Source organism: Sciurus carolinensis, chromosome 8, assembly GCF_902686445.1.
Source record: "Sciurus carolinensis chromosome 8, mSciCar1.2, whole genome shotgun sequence".
Classification (NCBI taxonomy): Eukaryota; Metazoa; Chordata; class Mammalia; order Rodentia; family Sciuridae; genus Sciurus; species Sciurus carolinensis.
In genome coordinates, this window is record NC_062220.1 from 140,888,194 (window position 1) to 140,910,708 (window position 22,515).

At 52.8% G+C, this 22,515-nt stretch overlaps 1 protein-coding gene across 1 annotated transcript in view; it reads left to right on the forward strand.

Annotated features, from left to right (window-relative positions):
* Positions 1-22,515, forward strand: part of Glt1d1 (glycosyltransferase 1 domain containing 1) — an 80,363-nt gene that overhangs the window by 22,991 nt on the left and 34,857 nt on the right. The window contains exons 3-7 of the mRNA XM_047562591.1: positions 653-758; positions 5,190-5,241; positions 15,240-15,276; positions 16,806-16,862; positions 22,217-22,312. Of these exons, the coding sequence (XP_047418547.1) occupies positions 653-758; positions 5,190-5,241; positions 15,240-15,276; positions 16,806-16,862; positions 22,217-22,312 (348 nt within the window). The remainder of the gene's footprint in view (positions 1-652; positions 759-5,189; positions 5,242-15,239; positions 15,277-16,805; positions 16,863-22,216; positions 22,313-22,515) is intronic.

Below are 22,515 nucleotides of genomic sequence, written 5' to 3' on the forward strand. Positions count from 1 at the left end.
GCCTGCACATTCGTGCTCGTGACGAGGTTACTGAGTAAGCCCAGGATGGCCTCACCCTCTGCCTTCCCAGAGCCTGGGCCTCCGTTGGGAGCCTGCACCTGTCCTCTCAAGGTCCCCCCTGCGTGCGTGCTCGGCCTCACAGGCCCCTGGTTCCCATTCCAGTCCCGTGGCTGCAATCTGTCTTCCCTGCTGTGCTGTGTGCTCCTCAAGGACTTGGTTGGGATCTTGTCTCTCACCTCCCCCCAGCTGCTGGCTGGCACGATGATGAACAACAGCTCTAAATTGGGGAGCGCCTCTCTCTGTTACCAACCTCCATGGTCGCAGATGAACTCGTTTCCCAGGAATGATAAACTTGGCTTTGATAGATAGTGGCTAACGATATTTTTCATCTGTTAAAATTTAAAGCAAATTAATTGAAAAACAAAACAAAACAAAAAAAACAGTCGGGGGCAACCCTGGTCGGCGTGTCCCGTGATTAATCTCAGCCTGCGGCCGTGGCGCTGAGACACGCCCCGCTGCTCAGGAGAGCTGCACAACCTCGGACAACGAGACGCAGCCCCTTGCTCTGGAAATGGCAGTGTAGTTCATCCTCCGGGTGGGTTGCTGGGGGCCTTTCCAAAGCTAAATTCTGCTTCCCCTCACCGTTTCCCAGGTCATCGGATCCCTTTTGGGATCATCTTCGGTGGAACAGATTTAAATGAGGATGCCAACCACAGGGAAAAGAAGGAAGTGATGGGAAGAGTCCTCGAGGAAGCCAGGTAACCCCCAGGAAGTTCCCGCCCCGCCCAGGACCCATGTGGATGGAATTAGCTGACAGGCCAAGAAGAGCCACTGTCTGGGCAGTTTCCGTCTGACTGCGGGAACCAGCTTCCCAGGCTCTCCCCTCTCGTGGGTCTGGTTTTGTCTTGTCGGGAATCATCAGGGTACGGGACTCCTGGCCCTTATCCTACACTTAACGCTGGGTGAGCATTCTTGGAACGTTCCTCCCGCGGTAAAGACAGCCACTGCTTCTCAGGGGGAGGACAGGTGGACTCCAACTTTATCAGCCCCGGAATTAGGCGCCCTTTGCCTCAGGTTCATCTAAGCAGCTGCTCCTGGCAGGGCTCCTGTCTGTCACTTCCCGAGCTCTGCAGGTCCTTTGCACGACGGGTCCCTGCTGGATGCCTAAGCCATGGCTCAGTCTTTCACGCAGTCCTGTCACTCCCAGCCATCCCGTGAGCACTAGGGACATAAGTCTGTCTGCTGTTGTGGGGTGCTGCTCAAAGGTAGCCCTGGGAGCACCGGGGCAGGGGTCCCTGGGGTTGGGGGATGAGCCCCTGTCCCCATTGCTGAATGTGGACAGCAGCTGCAGGCCCTCAGCCGCCAGTGTCCCTGCACGTGTTTCTGCCCCCAGGTGGGTGGTCAGCACCTCAGCTGGAATCACTCCCCCGGCCTTCCTGCCCAGGTGTCCAACAAAGAGCACCAGGTATTGTTCTTTTTTTGGTACCAGGCATGAAACCCAAGGGCGCTTAGCCGCTGAGCCACATCTCTGGCCCTTTTTATTTTTTATTTTCAGACAGGGTCTCACTAAATTGCTTAGGGCCTTGCTAAGTTGTGAGGTTGGCCTTGAACTTGAGCTCCTTCTGCCTCGGCCTCCCGAGTTGCTGACATGAGGCATTATTTGGGACCAGCCTCCTCACCAGGACCACGGGCAGACCAAACTGAGGTGGTATCGCTTGTGCTGAGTGCCTGTGATCCAGACAGACTGTGACATGGGCCAGTTCTCCCAAAGCAGGGGATTCCAGTCAGCCTGAGTCCGTGTACGAAGGGAGTCCTCGCTCCTTAACCCTGCGGGGGTCCCTCAGTACCCATGGTGCTGCTCTCCGCTTTCCTGGGCCTTTCCCGTCTGTCTGTCAAGCCGACCGACACCACCCAGCTCATCAGAACCCTTGCCCTGTTTACAGACGGAGGCGTTCCTGATTCTGGAATCTAACAAAAGCCCATTGCAAGCTTTAAACTAAATTGGTTGTGGCTTTGTCTTTTAACAAGGTATACTTAGAAAAAGGTTGTATCGTCAGCTTTTTCATCACTGACAAAAATACTTGACAGCAACCCCTTGAAGGTGGGAAGATTTATTTTGGAAAGGGACCAGATGAAGTCCTTAAGGACATGCCCCCAAGAACCCCTCCTTCAACAAGGTCCCTTCAACTGTTCCCGCAGTTTCTACCCCTCCCAAGAGTCCATTCGGATTATGAATCCATCAGTGGATCCACCCGTGAGGTCAGAGCCCTTATTCCCTCTCACTGCCCCCAAACTCCGCCTCTGGACGTGGCTGTGTTAGGGAGAGCCCTCGACACACGAGTCTCGGGGGACGCTTCATATCCAGACCACAGCAGCAGTGATATTTGTACGACAACCTGGAGTAAATTGGAAGTTTCAGTGGGAAAAAGTCAATCTCTCCATTTTCCTTGCATAACAAATGCATAATAAGAACCAGACGGATGTGATCCTACAGTATGTACAAGCAGAAAAATGAGAAACTACCCTCCGTTTATGCAGGATTTATAAATGCATTCTACTCTCATGCACAACTAATTGGGACAAATAAAAATTTTTTTAAAAAAGAACCAAACCAAGAGCAGCCATAGAAGTCCTCTGAAGTCACATGCAAATTTTAACAAAAAGGGGAGGTTAAATGGAAAGAAGTGTGTCCCCAAGGTAGAGGGCTGAGCTGGGGGCGCGTTCTGAGGGTGGTGGCGGGCGCTGGGGGCCCCGGGGGGCCGGGCTCTGTGCCACTGGGCCTCCCAGGCACCCACCGGCTGCCCCGAGAGAGGCTCACCTGTGTCTAGCGCAACCCCACAGCCAGGGACTGCCTGAGGGTCCTTCCCACTGTTCTAAATCATCGTGTCACTGTAAAAGCAAAAGAAAACTCAACCAGATAATCGATTTTCAGCCTGATAAATCACCAGTTGTCAGTTCTCTGTAGCTCATCAGATGTCTGCCGGCCAGCAAGCCCTGGGGAGCAGGGGTGTGCGTGTTTATGGAGCCAGGTCGCCCGGACCCCCCAGGGGCAGAGCTCTCCTCTCAGGTAGCCTCCCTGGGCAACCTGGGTGCAGTCTTCAGACACCCCTTAAGGCCCCCGGAGCGCAGGCACCCTGTTCTCCCTGAGGACTCGCCGAGCCCAAGTGCGGTGGAGATGCTCCCTGTTAACAAGGGAGCCCGGCACGGTGGGCACGTGCCCGTGTGCGCCCCCCGGTGGACAAAGGCCCGCCAGCCTCAGGGTCATCCTACAGGTTTTCTCGGGGTGGCATCCTCACACTCGACGAACTCATGACCTCTGGAGCGACATGGTTTACAACGCGGTCTTAAAGAAGGAGAATGATTCTGTTCACCAAAGCGAATACTGGGCGAATCCATCTTAATGATATCATCATTAATATTATTCATCGCGTTGTTATTTAGACACATGTTGATTTTTATTTGGGGGCTATCGATTGAGGTTAGTGGGCGAGGCATTGAAGAGATCTCGGCAGACGCACTGCAGAGTTCTCGGCAGACGCACGCAGCCACTGTTCTGTGAAGCCAAGTCTGGGACTTGCCTCCCTTCACGGTGACTGTTTTGCTTTCCGGCAAACACTTTTTACATGGGTGTATTTTTTCTGTAGGGTGTAGATCCAACATTTTTTCAATGTGTTAGCCCTTTTTTCCTAGAGAGTATAGTGTTCCGTTTGAATTTAGCACCAACTTCTCAGCTGGTAGATATTATAGTAATGATTAGGCAATTATTTCATAAATATCAAAATTAAATGAAGAGTATCTGAAAAATTGGGGAAATTGTTTTGAGGACCATCATCCAGGTACATATCAGGAAAAGTGTTGTTAAACAAATGATCAAAAGAGCTGACGTGAAGTGAAGGAGCATAATTAGATAATAGCACTATGTGGCTCTGCTGTGTTTTAGGTCAAAACTAGCTGGAGACTGGTAATTCCACTGGTTTCCTGAGCTGTAGTCTTCCTACTGATGTTTTTGACAACTAGAATCCCATGTCAAAGTGGGTAAATCCAATGTTCAACCAAGGTGTAAAGGTAGTTGCTTTAACATTTTCCACAAAAGGAGTGCTCTCTTCAAGTTCCTTCCTGGCCCAGGGCTTTGGGCTAGACGCTCCTAGAGTGTTCTCTCCAAGGCGGGAGGAATCAGGGCGCCCTGGGAGGGGGCATGCTGCCCGCCCACCTGGAATGATGGGCAGGCTCCAGTGCACAGCCTGGTCTCCTGGACTTCTGACTCCAGGCGCCCTTTGGGATGAAGGCCTCCAGGACTCCTGGCCCTTGTCTTCTTGGTCCTTGGCCGTGCACCAGCATCTCCTGAGGCTGTGGTGCCAGTGTGGATAGCAGTAGCTTCATGGATGCCCTTTGAACTGTGATTGAATTTCTCGTCTGACTTGGCAGAAGGGAACATTTTTATATCAGCTCACCTAGGAATGTGTTCTACATTTCCGTGAAGAGGTAGCTGTTACTATCCCTGGCCTTCACGACAAGGAAAAACTTGATGAACAGCTTATCTTCCTCTTCTTAGCTTGGGAACCCCTGGCACGTTCACTGAAGAAGCATCAAGTGTAGGAAATTGCGGGTGTGCTGGGCACGGTGGCCGATTCCAACCACTTGAGAGGCAGAGGCAGGAGGATCACAAGTTCGAGGCCAACCATCCTCAGCAATTTAGGAAGGGTCTTTCTCAAAATGAAAATAAAAAGGGTTGGGATGTGGCTCAGCGATAGAGCACCCCTGAATTCAATCCCTGGTACCAAATAAACATGTAAATAAACAAGATAAAATAACACGTAGGTGTCCCTGGGTATCTCCTGAATCCTCACAGCCCTGGGGTCTCAGGGAGAGTTTAGCTAAGGGCCCTGCTTCTCTCCTGCACCTGGCTTTCTGGCTTTTAATTCTATCCCTGCTTCTCTGAACTTGCATGGAATTAACAAGAAAAATAGGGAGTTTTGAGCATCATTTGCTTTACTTCTTCCACACACAACTTTTTTTGATGTGAGTAGAGTTTGAACCTAATGGCCAGTGACCACAAGTAATAAAGATTGATTGCACTTTAAATTCGGTGCCTTACCCTGTCTCTCATAATTTGTTCCGAGGAGCTGTTTCACAGTTTCGTTAATTGAATTCTGGCCTAATTGTCCCCATTATTTTTGCTCATTTGCTAGATTTGCTGTCGCCTTCACGGAGTCGATGAGGGAGATGGCGCAGACACAGTGGGTACGTGTTTGTCTTGTGTTGTTCTTTGGGTCGTGCTGGGAGTTGCAGCCCTGGAGGGCTGGGACGCAGTCTGATTGGAGCTGACAGGGTCCCTGGACTGGGCCTCCGGGCTCACGACAGTGTATTATGATTCCTGTGCATTGATTTTTTTTTTTAATGTGCAAATACTCTCAAAACGTGGCTTTTTTTTTTTTTTTATATTGTCATCGAATTGCAAAATAGCCCAGTTGTCAAAGCTTTTAATGTTTCGTCTATTTTCTTTTTATGTTCTTAGATTGGGAGATTTACGGGCTGCGCTGTAGATGTTACAGCCGCCTCGTATCCTGAGAGTAACAACCTCTCAGGGGCAGAGGGAGCCTCCCAGGGTGGACTGTTGATTTGAAGAGCTTTAAAGAGTCGGGACTGGGTAGACTTGCAAGTTAATTTACTTATTGACTTCGTAATCCTTCTGACTGCGGGCAGGGGAAGTGAGCTGGTGGGGGACTGACCGAGTTCTCAGCCGGGGAAGGGAAGACAGCGGAGAGCAGGCGCCTGCGGAACTGAACCAAGAGGCCACGCTCAGGCTCCTCCCGTGGACAGAGCTGTTCCCTGGTGGTGGGCCTGCAGCCAGTCCCTGTCCCAGCCCATTTGGCCAGCTCTGCCCACCTGTGGGTTTGCAAAGGGACAGCACCCTTCCCGTCGGCAGGTGCCACTCCACACCCAAAACTGCCAGCCAAGAACTTTTTTATGCACATTCATGGGTTGTTAAGCTCAGAATCAGCAACAAAACCAGAGGGGCCCGCAGCTTTCTGGCTTCTGGCTTATCCTTGTCCCAGCTGGACGTTCTCTCGGCCTCCGTAAGGTGGGTCCCATGAGGGGGTCCGTCCTGCTCTCATGATAATGCCAAGGTGACGTTTGTCCTCTGCACTGTGGGGGCAGCAAGGGGAGTCCGCCCGTCACCACCACCCACTTACCCAGCCTCACTGAAGTCCTCACGAGGCGATTCCGATGACGTCCTCAGGTCTCCACCCCCGGTGCATGTCCTGCGGGGACACAGAAAGCAAGCCCAAAGTGCCTCGGCCACCTCGTGGAGGCAGTGTGACCGTGGTCCTCAGGAGAGGCCCTCCCTGGCTGCCTGAGTTGCAGGCTGAGCCGGCCTCCCCTGGACGCCATGTTTCCCCTGGAGGCCAGCTGGGGACAGAGCCCGGCTGCTCAGACCTGGGCGTCCACCAGACACTTCCTCGACGCCCAGCAGACTGCGCCAGTCCCTTCAAGAAAAACGAGTGGCATTATTTGTTGTCATGGACAAATGTGAATTTTCAAGCAAAAATTAGAGTGGAAGCCAGCCCGCATGAGATTGCTTCATTAAGGGGAAGGCCACATCTCAGAGTTGGGTGGTCCCTTCCCCGGCTGTGGTGGTCAGCCCTGCCATGCCCGCTCCAATCCTGGGGGTCCTCCTCCAAGCTCGGGGGCACGCAGGTGAAGGGACACCAGAAGGCAGCAACAGTGGCGTGGCCCCAGTGACGATGTGAGATGCACCGTAATATCGCTCGTAAAAGAAGGGATCAATTTGTGTCTGAGGCTTGAAGGACGGACTTGTAAAATTTGAATGTGAAGTTGTTTTTATCACACCTTTTTGTACTTCTTTAGTGGGTGGATTTTTCAATAAAGTGCAGCTCAGCAACGTGCGGCTGATTAGTTTTTTGTCAGAAATCAGCTGTAGAATTAATATAGAGGGTCCTTATGCAGCGATAAGGGTTTGTGATCAGTTCGCGTCTCCTCTTCCTGACGGAACTGCCTGCTCTGGGTTTTTGATTTTGTATTCCATCTCGGCGAGCAGGCTCGGCTCAGGCTGCAGTTTAGTTAATCTTACCTAGTTGTTATCACACCGGAATTGAATTTCAGTAATCCCAGGTTAGAAAAACTTATGGCGTTGGCTTCTTATTTCTTTTGTGACTGCAGAAGGGAGAATGTTCACGCGTGGGGTTTGCGTAGGTAATAGTGGTTCTGAGCATTAAAGGCCAGGGTGAAACTTAGGTCGTCTCAAGCTGCGTTTGAAAAGGTAATTAGGTGAAGCACCAGCAGCCCCGGAGCCGTGAGTACCAGTGCTGCTCGGTGGACACACCGTGCAGCTGGATGTGATTTGAAGCTTTCCGGCAGCTACATTTAAAAAGCAACCAGAGGACATCAGCTTAAGATTCTCAGTGCTTCTGTCTCCTCGCCGTGCAGTCCTTTGAGTCCCCAGGCCTGAGCAAGTCCAGACCCTTGGTCTGCCTGGCATCTGTTTGTGACAGGACACGTGGAGTCTGGCCAACCAGGGACGCTCCCGAGTCCAGTGTCCCCAGTTTCCCCGGGCCTTCGGCTGCCCCTGCCCCTGGCTTGGACTCGGTCTCCAGGCTGACAGCACTCGACCTCAAGTCCCTCCCCGCTCAGAATCAACAGGTCCCCACCCAGATCCCGCCTGGGTCCCTGCCCTGGACACAGATGGTCCTATCAGCTCTCAGGTTCCCGACTCCCAGCAGCCGAGGGCGAAGCCAGGGGCTCTCTTTGACCCAGGACAAATTCTTTACCACACGTCCTGTGTCCAAAATCTCATCTCCAAGAGGAGTCGGTGCGGGAGAGACCAAGAGGTGCTTTGTGCTCGTTTGCCGTCGAGCCTGCAGGTCCCAGTGCATGCGGTGCTGGCCGTGCTCTGGTCTGGGCCATGCAGGCGGCTGGGCTGCGGCCCTGTCAGTGCAGCCCTAGGGCGCGGGGCAGAGCGGCCTCCAGACTTGTGGGGCAGGCAGGCACGGCGTCAGATGGGGACACACGTGAACAGTATTCAGCAGGAGTCAGTGCAGTCCCCGGTCAGCGCCAGCCTCAGCCAGAGTGGCCTCGTGGAGGTGGGACTTCGGAGGCCGTGTTTGTGATCCCTTGAGAGCTGGCTCTGCGCACGGTGAACCCCGCCTGGATTTCCACAAAGAGGGTTTTATGGTTGTAATTCAAGGTGCCTCTGTGTAGACCCAAGTTGTTGATTTTTGGTGTTGCTAAAATTTTTGGTGTAGCCCTAATTAGACATCGTGTGTGCTCTGTCCCCAGGGGCTCCTCGCCAGGTCTGCGGGCCGTGCAGCTGTGTGTCCCTCCTGCCCACGTGGTCCTGTTTTGGGGTGGCGCTCCTGTTGGTTAGTGGTCTTTTGCCCTTGACTTGGCATTTTTGAGGATCTGACGCACTGTGTGTTTCCAGCTGTGGGCCATGCGCTGTGGACAGTGTGGAGGTCTCCTGTACGGGATTTTGACCTTTTGCTGCGGCACATGATACACGTGCAAAAGCAGATCTGACTCGCAGTTCAGGATGTTTGCTCTCAGGATTACAAGATGGTCACCAGAAAATGTAAACATTGATGTATAGGAACGCGTTGGATTTATGGGTGTGGATTTTGTATCCTACTACTTTGCTGAATTCATTTATTAGTTCTAGAAGTTTTCTGGTGGAATTTTTCTTGGCTCTTCTAGATATAGAATCATGTTGTCAGTGAATAGTGACAGCTTGAGTTCCTCTTTTCCTATTCGTATCCCTTTAATTTCTTTGGTCTGTCTAATTGCTGACTAGAGTTCCCAGGACTCTGTTGAGCAGAAGTGGTAAAAGAGGACATCCCTGTTTGTTCCAGTTTTTAGGGGGAATGCTTTCAGTTTTTCTTCACTTAGAATCATGTTGGCCTTGGGCTTTGCATTACCTTTACAATGTTGAGGTGTGTTCCTACCATCCCTAGTTTTTCTAGTGTTTTGAGCATGAAGGGTGCTGTATTCTGTCAAATGAGATGATCATATGATTCTTGTCTTTAAGTCTATTGATGTGGTGAACTATGTTCCTATATATCAGCGATGAATCCACTGAAAGAGAAATTAGGAAAACAATCCCATTCACATTCATGGCCTCAAAAAAAAAATACTTGGGAGTCAATATAACAAGGAAGGTAAAATATCTGTACAATGGAAACCATAGAACACTAAAGAAAGAAATTGAAGAAAACCTTACAAGATGGAAAGATCTACCATGCTCTTGGATAGGCAGAATTAATATTGTCAAAATAGCCATACTACCAAAAGTGTTATACAGATTTAATGCGATTTATATCAAAGTTCCAATGACATTCTTCATAGAAATAGAAAAGGCAATCATGAAATTCATTTGGAAAAATAAGAGATGCAGAATAGCCAAAGCAATCCTTAGCAAGAAAAGAGAAGCAGGAGATGTCACACTACCAGACCTTAAACTATAATGTAGAGCAATAGTAACAAAAACGGCATGGTAATAGCACCAAAATAGACATGTAGACCAATGGTGCAGAATAGAAGACAGAGACAAACCCACATACCTACAGTTATCCCATCCTAGACAAAGGTGCAAAACAATCATTGGAGAAAAGACAGCCTCTTCAATAAATGGTGCTGGGAAAACTGGAAATCCATATGTAACAATATGAAATGAAACCTGTCTCTCACCCTGCGCAAAACTCAACTCAAAGTGGATCAAAGACTTAAGCATTAGAACAGAGACCCTGCATCTACTAGAAGAAAAAGTAGTTCCAAATCTTCATCATGTTGGCTTAGGACCTGACTTCCTAAAAAAGACTCCTAAAAAACAAGAAGTAAAATCAAGAATCAATAAATGGGATGGATTCAAACTGAAAAGCTTCTTTTCAGCAAAGGAAACAATCAATAATGTGAAGAGAGAGCCTACAGGGTGGGAGAAAATCTTTACCACAAGCACCTCAGCTAGAGCACTAATCTCCAGGATATAAAAAGAACTCAAGAAACTCAACACACACATAAAAAATAACCCAATCAATAAATGGGCTAAGGAACGGAACAGACACTTCACAGAAGAAGATCTACAATTGATCAACAAATATATGAAAAAATGTTCATCATCTCTAGCAATTAGAGAAATGGAAATCAAAACTACTCTAAGATTTCATCTGACTTCAGTCAGAATGGCAATTATCAAGAATACAAGCAACAATAAATGTTGGCAAGGATGTGGGGAAAAAGGTACAGTCATACATTGTTGGTGGGACTGTAAATTGGTGCAACCATTATGGAAAGCAGTGTGGAGATTCCTCAGAAAACCTGGAATGGAACCACCATTTGACCCAGTTATCCCACTCTGTGGCCTATACCCAAAGGACTTAAAATCAACATACTACAGTGACACAGACATATCAATGTTTATAGCATCTCAATTCACAATAGCTAAACTTTGGAACTAACCTAGTTGCCCTTCAACAGAGGAATGGATAAAGAAAATATGGTGCAGAATGGAATATTACTCAACCTTAAAAAATAATGAAATTATGACATTTGCAGGTAAATGTATGGAACTAGAGAATATTATGCTATGTGAAATAAGCCAGTCCCCCAAAACCAAAGGCAGAATGTTTTCTCTGATATGTGGATGGTAATTCACAATAAGGGGGTTGAGAAATAGAGGTACTTTGGAGTAGGTAGAGGGAAGTGAAGGGAGAGGAGAGGGTCTGGGGTTAGGAAGGACAGTAGAATGAATCGAATATTATTAACATGTGCATATATGACTATACAACTGGTGTGATTCTACAACACGTATAACCAGAAGAATGAGAAGTTATACTCCATTTATGTATGATGTGTCAAAATACATTCTACTGTCATGTGTAACTAATTAGAACACATTTTTAAAAAATGTAAACATTTTACCAAAACAAATTACGAATCAGTTGTCCAGCCCAGTGGTACCTCCTGCCCCAGCAGAAGCAGCGGTGATGTTTTGACATGGCTTCCTGGGGCTCAAGCAGCTCTTGCTGTGGTCACACTCTTTCCAAGAATTATTCCACGAGGACGTTATCTGTATTCCAGCATTGATTCACACTCTGTAAGACTCTTGTGTCTGAGAAAGCCTGGCATCGTAAGGGCCTGGGGACAGGCAGGGTGGCACTGGGTTCGCTTGGGCGAGTCAGTGTGAAGCTGAGCTTCCTGGTGCTGTTCCCTTGTGAGTGATGTGCTTCGCCGTTTGGAAACCTGGGTCGCCACCTTCGGGGCCCGACGTCACCTTCCTTGCCGAGTCAGGAAGAACACCGTCCCCAGCGTTGTGTGGGGCAAGAGCTAAGGCGCCACTTTACTTCCAGTGTGTACGTCAGCTCACGGAGATTCTTTTGGAAATTGGAGTGCAGAAGGTGAGGCAGATCTCAGGGACTGTCACACACGGTTCATGTCACAGGTGAGCCCAAACATCTCTGGGAGTGTCCACGCTGACCTAACCGGGGCTAGCTGCCCATTAAGTAGTGCTGTCGTGCGCAGCGAGTGCTTGCTGTCTCTTTGCTTGGTGCTCCTCCTCTTCCTGCATGGCTGGTTTCTGTGCGCCGCTGCCTCTGAACATGGCTACACACCACTCCTGCTATGGTTCCCACCACCGCGGAGACTTGAAATCGCCATCTGGTGGGGGGTGACACGGGGCTCCATGTGAGACCCCCCGGGGATCCATGCCATCTTGGAAGCCGGTCACTCTAACAACTTCTGTGAACATCGGCTCTCCTCCTGCCTTCTTGAGGGAACGCAAACGTTCCTTTACCCCCCGCCATGTGAGAGGCCTGGGAACTGAGAAGCTTTAAAGTGACCCCCAAAGTATGGGGGGAGCTCATCAATTCCAGAGCACAGACCTGGAGCTCACCTGCTGTGCGACTGGGCCCGGAGGGGGAGAGCGGGAGCGTGGCTTCTCCTTGGCCGGGTGGCAGAGGGCGGGCGGCACACTTCTGAGCACACCCCAGCAGCGGATTTGCGCGGACACCACCAGAGATGTCGCTGCTTGGAAAGCAGAAGTCCTCTCTGCTTGACCTGCCCCTGCCTTGGCCACGCGCTCACCCTGGCTCTTGTGCAGGACGGTGGGTCCAGCTCCGTTTCTCCCGCTTGCTCCGTGTTGGGTGGGTAGGACGAGATCCCTCCTCACCTTTGATGTCTTCTTTGTTTGTGGTGCTGGCTTGGAACCCAGGGCCCCAGGCCTGCTGGGACGGTGCCCCACCACCCAGCCCCGGCCCCTGCTGGGCCGTTTTCTTTTCCTGGAAAATGTTTCCGCAGGTTAGTTTCAGGAGCCCAGCAGCAAGGCTGTGTCCCTGGCACTCCTTTTTAAAAATGTTCTTTTCTTTTCTTGCCTGGCAACAGATTTTTCATGGAAAAGAGTTCAGACGGAGAAGAAAACACCATATCCCCAGAGACATGCCCAATTTATATGTGTTTTGTGGCGTAGCTGTATTTCCTGGAATGTTGTATGTATGGGCCTTGATCTTCTTTAGACAGTTGTAATTATTTTGTGTGTACTTTTTGGTGGTTGGGGTGGTGCTGGGGATGGAACCCAGGCCCTTGTGCGTGCCCGGCAACTCTCTACCACTGAGCGGCAGCTGCGGCCCATGCAGACTTTTGATAAAGTCACAGTCAGAAACTGTATTGTAATTCCAAGATAAAAGTTGTTTTTGCCTCTTGTAGAGGATTCAAGTATGCATCTATTGTGAGGTTAGTATTCAGTGTGGTTTCCATGTGCAAAAGACTTCCCCTCTGAAGATTAGCCTCTGTCTTGCCTTAGCCCAGGAATGGGGAGTCTTTTTTGTGGTCACCCTTATTCCGTTACAAAAAGACCCCAGTGAGCATTTGCTGGTGTTACACAGTCACCCCCGTTTCACGTGCCTGTCCGAGAGGACACTGGCTTTCCGTGTCCAGTCAATGTAGGCTACGTTCAGTAACCGTTCCTCACCGATGCTGAAATTGAGCGTCTTCCCCATCCCACCCGCAAGTAGACTCTGTCTTCTTTTGATTTGATTTTAGAAATAAAATCAAAGGCCTCGATGAGCTCATCTGGCAAGACAAGTGATACACAAGGACTTTGACTCATCTTAGGACAAAAGGAGCAATAAATATTGAGCAAAGAAAACTAATTTGTATTTGTACCATTTTAATATAGAAAATGTTTTTCAAAATCAATATAAGCCGATTGGCCTTTGCCAGATTTCTTTTAGTAGGGTGATTACCCACAACCCGGGCCCAGATTTCTTTTATACTGTAGCTCTATTTTCTTGATTTGCTTTAGATAAGATCTCCAACATGTCATTGTGGAAGTGTCGTAGAGGTCTGTGCTAGACTTTTGACTTACTTATCTTTTCAGGCTCTCGATAGGCTTTAGAGAAATGATATTCAAAGATTTGTAAACAGCAGCAGTTAAATCCAGGAGTCTCCACATACACCCGTTCCTTCTGATTACTGTAGAGTTGACATACCAGTTAAATGGATTTTTTGGTAGAAAGGGGAGCTTCCTTGAATGGCACATTTTGCAAAGCATATTTCTAAGCACGGAGTGGCAAGACTGAATTCTGTTTTCCTCTCCTTCGTGAATCAGATCCCCCCAGGACCGTGTTGGCCCTGTTGTTGTCTAATGTGTGCACGCACGCGGGCGAAGATGCCTTCTGATGTGCCATCAGCGGAGCTTCAACACGCTCTGGCCGAGGCCCTGAGCGGCTGTTTTAGAGGTGGACTGAGGCCAAAGCCCTCAGCCTCCTGTCCGGTCCTGGTTACAGTGAGGAATTCAACAAAAGGAATGTTGCGGGGGTCCCAACTCCAGTTCCCAGCTTCAGTGATTGCTGTTATCCAGCGTTTCCCTGGAAGCTAATACCTTCTTTAGCTCGGAGAGAAAGGAGCTTTGAGACTCCTCCTGGGGCCTCCTGACGAGGGCCTCCTGACTAGGCATGCGCCTCTCTGCCTGGTGGGCTGCGAGTAGCACTCACGTCTCCTGTAGGCTCAGGGTCTGAGGGTTAAACAGCTTGGGATGCTCATGGCAAACCAGAAACCGGAGGCTGCCCAGCCAGGCCAGGCCCGGGCAGGGTCATCCCCCTAGCAGCCTGCCTCTCCCGGGCCTCTCTCCACTGCCCGTTCCTGGAGTTGCAGGCCGAGTTGGGGCACCAGCCAGCAGCCCCCTACTGGGCCAGGGCCACGTTACTTTAAGGGCTGCACCTGCCCCTGCACACACACACACACACACACACACACACACACGGGGACAGGGCTGTGGCTTCCGTGACCTCCAGACATCTAGCTGGCTTGGTCATTTCATCCATTCGTCTGGAACATTTAGGTCACAGGACGGAAAGGCACACGACTGGGACATTTATCCCCAAATGACTGTACGTTCTGGTCACTAAGAGGACTGCGGGCATCTGTGTGGGAGCCCCTCCTCCGTTAGGGTGGGCCTCTCCACTCCCGCGTCCACCCTGGGCCTCAACTTGAGTTTTAGAAGATTCCTGACACTGTTGCACAGTGAACTGGGAAATGGATTCTTTTCTCTAAAGTGGTTTTGTGCAGTTTCACCAGAAAACACCACGAGCAATAGTAAGTTAATCCCTGGGCACAAATGCCCGGGCCACCCACGGAAGGGCCTGGAAGCCCGAGGCCTGGGATGCCTGGATCTGAGGCTCACCTGTCCTGTCCTGCCCTGCTGGGAGGAATCTGCCCACATATCAGGCCCCTTCCCTCCTTGGGTTCCTCCTCCCTTTCTTCCTCCTCCTCTTCCTCTCTTTCTTCTCCTCTTTCTTTTTCCTTCCTTCCTTCTTTTGTCCCGAGGGTGGGGATATGCTTTCCCACTGGAGGGTGTGTAGCCCCAAACCACCCACCCAGGCTTCCCCCGGCTCGGGACAGGGGTGTACCAGGAGCTCTGTGGCGGCATGTCCTCTGGCTGAGCGTCCCTAACTGTGCCACTAACATAGTAACTGTAAAATCCTACAATTGCCTCGAGCCTGATTTCAGGGAGTTCTTCCGTGCTTCTTGCCTTATGGACGCTGCCTTCTTAACAGCAACAGCATTAACAGCCGACTTAACCTGTGTCTTACAGAGCCGTGGCCTGTGTGCTTCCTGGGGTAGAACTTAGAGGTGTTTTCCATCAGGGCTTAAAGGTGACTGCGATTTTATTTGTCAAGAGTATAAAATGGACCATCAAATTCACTTTTTTTCTTTCTTCCTCTTTTCCAAAGCCACACGCGAAGGGTAAGATCTACGTCCAAAGTCAAGGTGAGAGTTTCTAAAATCCCAGATGCTGTTTTGAAAGGGTGTGTTCTTCAGAGACAGATTCGGAGGAGACAATATGATTTCTGATGTTCACTGAAAGTCGTGAGCAGGAGGGATACATTTTCATTGGTCTGTAATATCAGAATAAAAAATGAATAGGACCGTTGGGAGAAATGATGGAGGAATCATTAAAAAGCAGGCCGCCCAACGTTTTCCACCGGTGGTGCAGTATGTTTCCCCCGTGGTGAGTTTAGAACAAGGAAGCCGCCCACCGGCTCTTGCCCAGGCCCAGCCTGCCCCTCTGGGGCCTCTGGAGCCCCAGCGGAACCCCATGGGCTGGTAGTTGCTCTTGCAGAACCCTGTCCTGTGCAACCCCGGGTGGACAGAGGAGATCGGGGAGGACAGGGATGAGGCCAGGGGCGCATGCAGGCCGGCTGGGACCCCCTCCTGGTTCTGCACACCAGGCCGCACCTGCCTGCAGGCCCTCCCTGCTGCATGTCTTGTTACCACGGTAACACGGCTCCAGTGTTTCAGGGTTGTTTTTAGCAGCAGAACAATTTTTCAAATCAAATCCTTTTTGGAGTCTGTGCTGGGAAGGGGGTGCCACCCGGCCTGTGTGGAAGAGAGTGTGGGCGCAGGGGCAGGCGGGGCGAGGGGTGTCCCTGCCTCGGCTGTGGCCTGGTTTGCAGCCGGGAGAGGCTGGTGCAGGGAGGAAGCAGCGCCACGCTACGCCACGCCACGCCACGCCACGCTGGGGAACCCATTTCAGCTCTGGCACCTCCGTTTCCAGCCAGATGGGCTGCAGGAACCAGCCTGGCCAGCAGGTCTCAGGACTGCGGGCAGTGGTGGGAGGCACTGCCCTGGGTCCCTGCCCAGGTCCCCTGGCAGGGGGCTCTTGCCAGATGGCCCTGAGAGCGCCTTTCTGAGCCAAGGATGACTGCATAAGTGGGTCCTAGAAGTGGTGGGATGACGGGAGCCACACGTTATAAACCTTAGGAACTTCCCGCTGTCAAGCCACGCGCCATTGTCTGTGACTAGGACGTGGTAGACAAGGAATATTGGAAAAGATCAAAACTCAGAAAAATGTGCTGAATGTTGCTTGAGAATCAGTCTAAATCCTACAGGTTTGCTTTTTAAGGAAGATTCAGACTTAGCACATCTGTCTGAGGATACAGACGTCAGATGCTTGGACCTGACGGGTGAGGGTTGAGATTAGGAATTTTAAATAAAGATAAGATTGTACGTGGGGTGTTAGGGTCGGACGCTGACGTGCTGGGCACCTTTTACAGGGGTTCCTAAGGAACTCGAGAGCGGCACAACCCAGAGGCAGCTTGGCCTGGCAGTGGACGGGGGCTGGAGGCTGGGTATTGGGATGGACCATGGGCTCACCTTCAACCTCCCGTGCTGGATGGTGAACGGGCCCAGCGGGGACTGGGGCTGGGTGGGTTCATAAGAACCAAAACATCAACAGTCCGTGGTGTCTCGGAGTCTCACCTACGTCAACCTTTCTTTTTCTGGTTCCTTCGACCCAGGAATTGCAACGTCACCAAATGTCGCCTTTAACTGGGACACCTTTCTTCAGCGCTCAGGTAAGCTGTCGCGTCTTCTCCAGGCCGGGGACGCAGCTCCTCAGGGGCAGCTCTGAGGGAGAGCTTGTCCTGCCTGAGTGACTGGCTCGGGTGGCGCAGGACTAGGAAGCAGCACGTTGGTACAAGGACAGGGAGACGCAGGGCCGTCCGGGACCTGGATCTGTCTTTCTTACTTCGTCTTCACAGGGGTTTGTGCAGAGTTTTCATGTCTTTTAAAAAATTACTCTTCAGTATTTTATTGCTTTTGATACGACTATGAACTTAAATGTATTCTCGAATTGCTGCCAGTGTTTATGTACGGAAGTGCAGTTGACTGCTGCGTGTCGTCACCCTCCACCTCACTGTCGCGTCGCGAGCTCCAGCTCCTTCGAGGCTTGGTTGCCGACACCATGGACTTGCTTGACTCCACCCTTCGCTGGGCCGCTGGGTTTCACAGCCCCGGGGTGAGCCGGGAGGAGCGCGCCAGGGCCCGCCTCACACACCTGCCCTCGTTCTCGGGAGGGTCCCCACCCACAGACTGTGCCGGTCAAGCCTCCGTAGAGATGCCCCCTGGAAAGGGGTCCACCTGAGACGCCGGGAGGGCGCCCTCCCCACCTGAGCACAGCAGCTGAGGGTGCTGTCTCCGTGGCTGACGTTCCAGCAGGATTTGCTGCACAGTGTCCTTAAGTCCAGGGCGTGGTGGCCGGCAGGGGAGGCCCACAGGGCACACACCGGGGAAGAGCTTCCTCGCAGGCCACCAGCCGGGCACGCCGGCTCAAGGAGTGAGAACGGGGAACTGGCTGCCCGCCTGCAGTTTGCGGCCTAAGGATTCTTCAGCTGAAGTGAAAATGTGTCTTCCCAGAGGTGACAGTGAGGGACTCCAGGGGTCCAGAGGGACCCACCTGCTGGTGCAGGGAGAGCTGGAGTCACAGGTCCAAGGAGGGGCCGGGAAAGCAAGAGTCACGTCCCTCCCTCAGCGGACACCAAGGCGGGCCCGTTCTCACCCCAAACCCTCCTCCAAACCCCCCACCACGATCGGCGCGTCCGTACCGGTTTCCCCGGAGAAGAATCCCCAGGCGTTTCATTAGAAATGAATCCGGAGTGCGCGCACGCGGCCGAGCGACAGCAGGGGCTGCCCGGCCTCACAGATGCTCCCGCCCCGCCGGTCGCTCCATCACGGCGGCCGGGGGACTGTTACTCAGAACCGGCGGCCCACTTTAAATGGCCTCGCGAGGGCATTTCATCTTCAGCATGTCACGGGCCGGGGATGGCGTGACTGAGAGTCATGATCTCCAAAAGGAGGAGCGTGTGTCCAGGCTCCGCGGCCTCCTGGCTGGCGCTGGTCTTGCCACGGGTGACGAGCAGACACCCGGAGGGTTGAATGCCCTTTGCAGACCTTTCCTCTGGGCCCAGCGTGGCGGCAGGGTCCTCTTGGTGTGTGCAGTCGGAGCTGCCCGGTGTTTGGAGCCCTCTGCCTGCGGAGGCCGGGAGTGGCTGGGTGACGGACCCAGATGCTGCCCTCGGGCGGTGGACTCACCTGCGCCGGGGTCACACGGCCGCCGCTCTCTCTGTCCACCTCTGTTCGTCTTTGTCCTGTTCTGGCTCTGGAGATGGACGGTCCTGGTCCTCCCTCTTCTATCCTTCCTTGGCCTCTGGAGCGTTTGGAGCCGGTGACTGTTGTCACTTCCACGAGCGTCAGACGGTGAGGACAGAAGGTACAGAGACCTGAGGCAGACAGCGCTCAGATTCCCTCTGAACTCTCATGAACCATTCACCTGTAGATCCGGGACGGGCTGAACACCCCGTCTACACAGCTGGGCATCTGCTTAGTCACGAAGGCTCACAGGAGGCTAGTAGGCTTCTGCAACATCGGAGGCCAAAATCTCTCTCTCTTTAGGGTACTAAGGATTGAACCCAGGGGCACTTGACCCACTGAGCCACATCCCCAGCCCTTTTTTGTATTTAATTTAGAGGCAGGTTCTGGCTGAGTTGCTTAGGGCCTCGCTAATTTGCCGAGGCTGGCTTTGAACTTGTGATCCTCCTGTCTCAGCCTCCCAAGCCAGTAGGATTACAGGTGTGGCCCCACGCGTGGCCTGAGGCCAGTCTTACCTGCGTTCTTCTCTTCCGGCCTGTGTCAGGTTTTCAGGCAATGCCACGCCTCTCAGCCGCAGGTGACAGTAAGTCTCCTCGTTCAAAAACACTAAACCAGCTCGATGCCAGCAGGATCCGTGTTTGCACGGATCGACCAAGTAAAGAATTTAACGGGCTACACGCAGCACGTGTTTGTGGCAGCTGTTCTGATCGGAAGACACAGGTGTGGACCCCAAGTTAGTGGGCCGGCCCTCGGGGTTTTCTGTGCATTTCCAGGTGCATCTTAAAGGTCACCACTCAGCGCACTGCTCTACGGCGTTTGCTCCTTTGCCCAAGCTAACACATCTGAGGCCAGGGCTCCTCATGGGCTGGGTCGCTGGACCCCCAAACTAGGAAAGCCCGAGCTGGCCCGGGGCCTCCCCTCCCTATTTCTTTGTTTTCCATTTGGTTTTTATTCCCGTTGCTTGTTTATTTAGCCCCCACCCCACCGTGCCCGCCATCACTATTTGCATTTCTAAATGGAGACCCTACAAGGCCTCAGTCTCAGGTGGCCCTTTTCTTCCTCCGGCTATTCCTAAGAAAACCGGCTTGTTTTTTTGTACGGAAAATTGGTATTACAAGATCTCTTTATTCTTACACAGCCACAAAACCAGATTTTTCAGCTGCAATTCAGTAAGCCTAATATGCTTGGCTGAAGTTCTTACATTTTTTCTCCTAATAATCCCCGTAAAATAGAGAACGGGAGCGGCCGGCTTGGAGGCGCGGGGCTGGTCGGCGGGCTTCCGATCACGCAGGCGCCGTCACGCTCAGGATGGGCGAGCACAGCGTGCCCAGCTTGTCAGGTCCCCGTGCAAGCCACACGGCGTTGTTTTGAAGATAAAAATGTCATCCTGCAGGAAATGGTCCTGGCGGGAAGACGGTGAATGAGCGAGGAGCCGACTCCCTGACTTCCGCCCAGCCTGGGTGCTGGAGGAAACTCAGCTGGAAAAGGACGCCTGGAGTTAACGCAGCAGATGGGGGAGAGGTGGGAGCCTGGCTTAGCTCCGCCCCCTGCAGGGTCTTTGTCAGGAGCCTAATGATCCATGGGGCGGGTGGGGAGGGCACCTGAACACGAGGAAGTGAAGCAGGACAGGACACCTGGGAGCCCCGCCTGGAGTCGGCTGAAGGGCCCCTGGAGGTGGCCTGCAGGCTCGGGGTGTGCAGGGCGCTCCGTGCATCCTGAGCGCGGGGTTAGGATGCAGCCTGTGCGACTCCCCGGGTGCGGCACTCTCCACCAGCTCTCCACACTGCGGGTCGTCTCCGCCAGGTCTCTACACTGTGGGTCGCCTCCGCCCAGGGCCAGCTTTCTGAGGACCTGGGCCAGGGGAGAAGCAGACCAGACGGCCCCGCCTGACCCGGCCAGGGGCCAGGGGCCTTCCAGCTGATGCTCTGAGGTGTCCCGCACCTGGCCCTTTGCTGTTGCCGCGCCTCCGGGGGCTGCCTGCTCTGCACTTGAGTTTGCTTTCCCGGATTCAGTGGTGCAGATCTCCCCCGTGCTCTGCTTCGGGGCTCCCAGGTTTCAGAGGCTTCCTCCGTGATTGGCTGCCTCCCCCGCTTTCAGGCCTGTGGTGAAGCCCAGCATCCTGGTGGAAGGGGTGGTGGAGCAGAGCTGGGAACCCGGAAGGGGAGACCCAGAGGAAGGCCGGACTCCAGTATCCCCCACGGGCAAGCCCCCGACCTCCACTCCTCTGACCTCCAGTGCAGGTTTTACATCTGTCTTCTAGCTCAGACTTCAAACCAGTGGTAAGGTTGTGCTCTGACCTCATTTCAGGATATCCAGAATACTGGGGAGATACTTTCATAAACCCCTCCACATCTCAAAGTTTCAACAGTTCAGAGGCAACAGTGACTTTCATTTTGTTTTGGGGTGTGGAGGATTGAGCCCAGAACCCCAGGCTTGCTGGGCCAGCGCTCTGCCACTGGGGTGCAGCCTCAGCTCAGGTGATAGCTTTTAAGGCTTTTTAAAGAGACGTTTCAGCGTTAGTGTTGGTCAGGGTTGTCTCCAGATTTAGATACACGTTCCTTTCCTCGGGCTTGGGGGCTTCTGTTCACTGGCGTACACCCACCTTGTCATGGTCAGACTCATTGCATTTCTGTTCAGGACTTAGAAAAACAGAGGGAAGGACATGGTTTGCATTGAATGGTGGGTAAACACCCCTCCTAGGAAAGACGACCTCACAGGATTTTACGGCCAGTTGTGCCGGTTGCACACGTGCCAGAGCTTCAGATGGCCTGCGTTGGGGTTGTTAATCGCCATGGAGTCAGGTCCCCGCTATCGGGGAGCAATCGGGAGGTGTCAGGATGTGCTGCTTGAAAGGACCACCGGTGAATCTCTCGTGATGTTGTGGGTGGGCTTGGTTGTTCTGTGGCTCAGCTGGGGCAGCTCCGGTCTGCTCCGCAGGAGTCTGCTGGGCTCACTCGACGTACGCCGTCGGCTGAGGTCCAGGGGGTCCCGCCTGGCCTGGCCGCAGGTCCGGGGCCTCCCCAGCAGTGATGAGCCTCTCCTCACAGTCTCATTCCCAAGGAGGCTGCTGGGCCGGTTACAGGGCCCCTAGGTCCATGGACAGCACGAGGCGCCTATGGCCGAGGCGTGGGGGTGACTGCAGCTTCCGGCACTCCGAGGCCAGCCGGAGGTCGGGGAAGTGTGCGCGGCGCGGTGGGGAGAGCTGCAGACGTCTCACACCACAGCTGTCCATCTGGCAAATCCAAGCCTGCCTTCTTCTTAAAAACGTGTGAACGTATTCTTTTATTTTGAACGTTTTCCAGCTTCACGGAGGCCTAACTGACAAATTGAAAATGTAAGATGAAAGACGCACAGTGCGACGATCTGACGTCCTGTGTTCTTTCAGGAGCCTGTGGGCAGGTGTGCGCGTGGACGCGCGGCCCTCCCATGCCTGGGTACCTATCAAAGCCGACTTTCACACAGAGACCTTTTTCCTGGCTGGAAAGCAAAGAGTCCTCCCAGCTGGAATCGGGTCCCAGTGTTTCCCGGGGCCGTGGCCCCGCTGTCTGTAGGGTGGGGTCAGCTCTCCTGGCTTGGCCCTTCCTCGCTGCAGCAGAGCTAAGCGTACTGCAGCAGCCGAGCTCAGCCGGGCTGGCCCCCAGAGGGGCCTGAGGAAGGTGGGCAAAGCCAGGAGGAGGTCGACCGGCTGAGGGTGGCGGCCTCTGGCTTCGGAGCCACAGAGCGGCGACGGGCTGCTGAGGCTCCCGCGGGTCCTCTCCACTGTTTCTCCCCTGTGTTGCAGAGATCAGCCAAGGTGCGGACGATTTGCACGTGTTCCTCCTGGTCTGTGGGCTTAGGCAAGTCAAAGACCCGCTCTACCTGCTGGACGCCTTTTCAGGTAAGGTCCCTGCAGGGCCCGCGTGAGTTGGGACGCTGCTCGCTCATCAGGGTCTGAACCTCTGTCCCCTCCTGTGCTGAACCTGAGCAGAACTGTTTGAGATTATTAGTGCGGAAAGAACCGGAAACATGGCTGATGGGGTCTATGGAGCTGCGGCGATTTCAGTCCAGTGTTGGGCTTTCCTCTGTCCTTGGAGCCGAGGA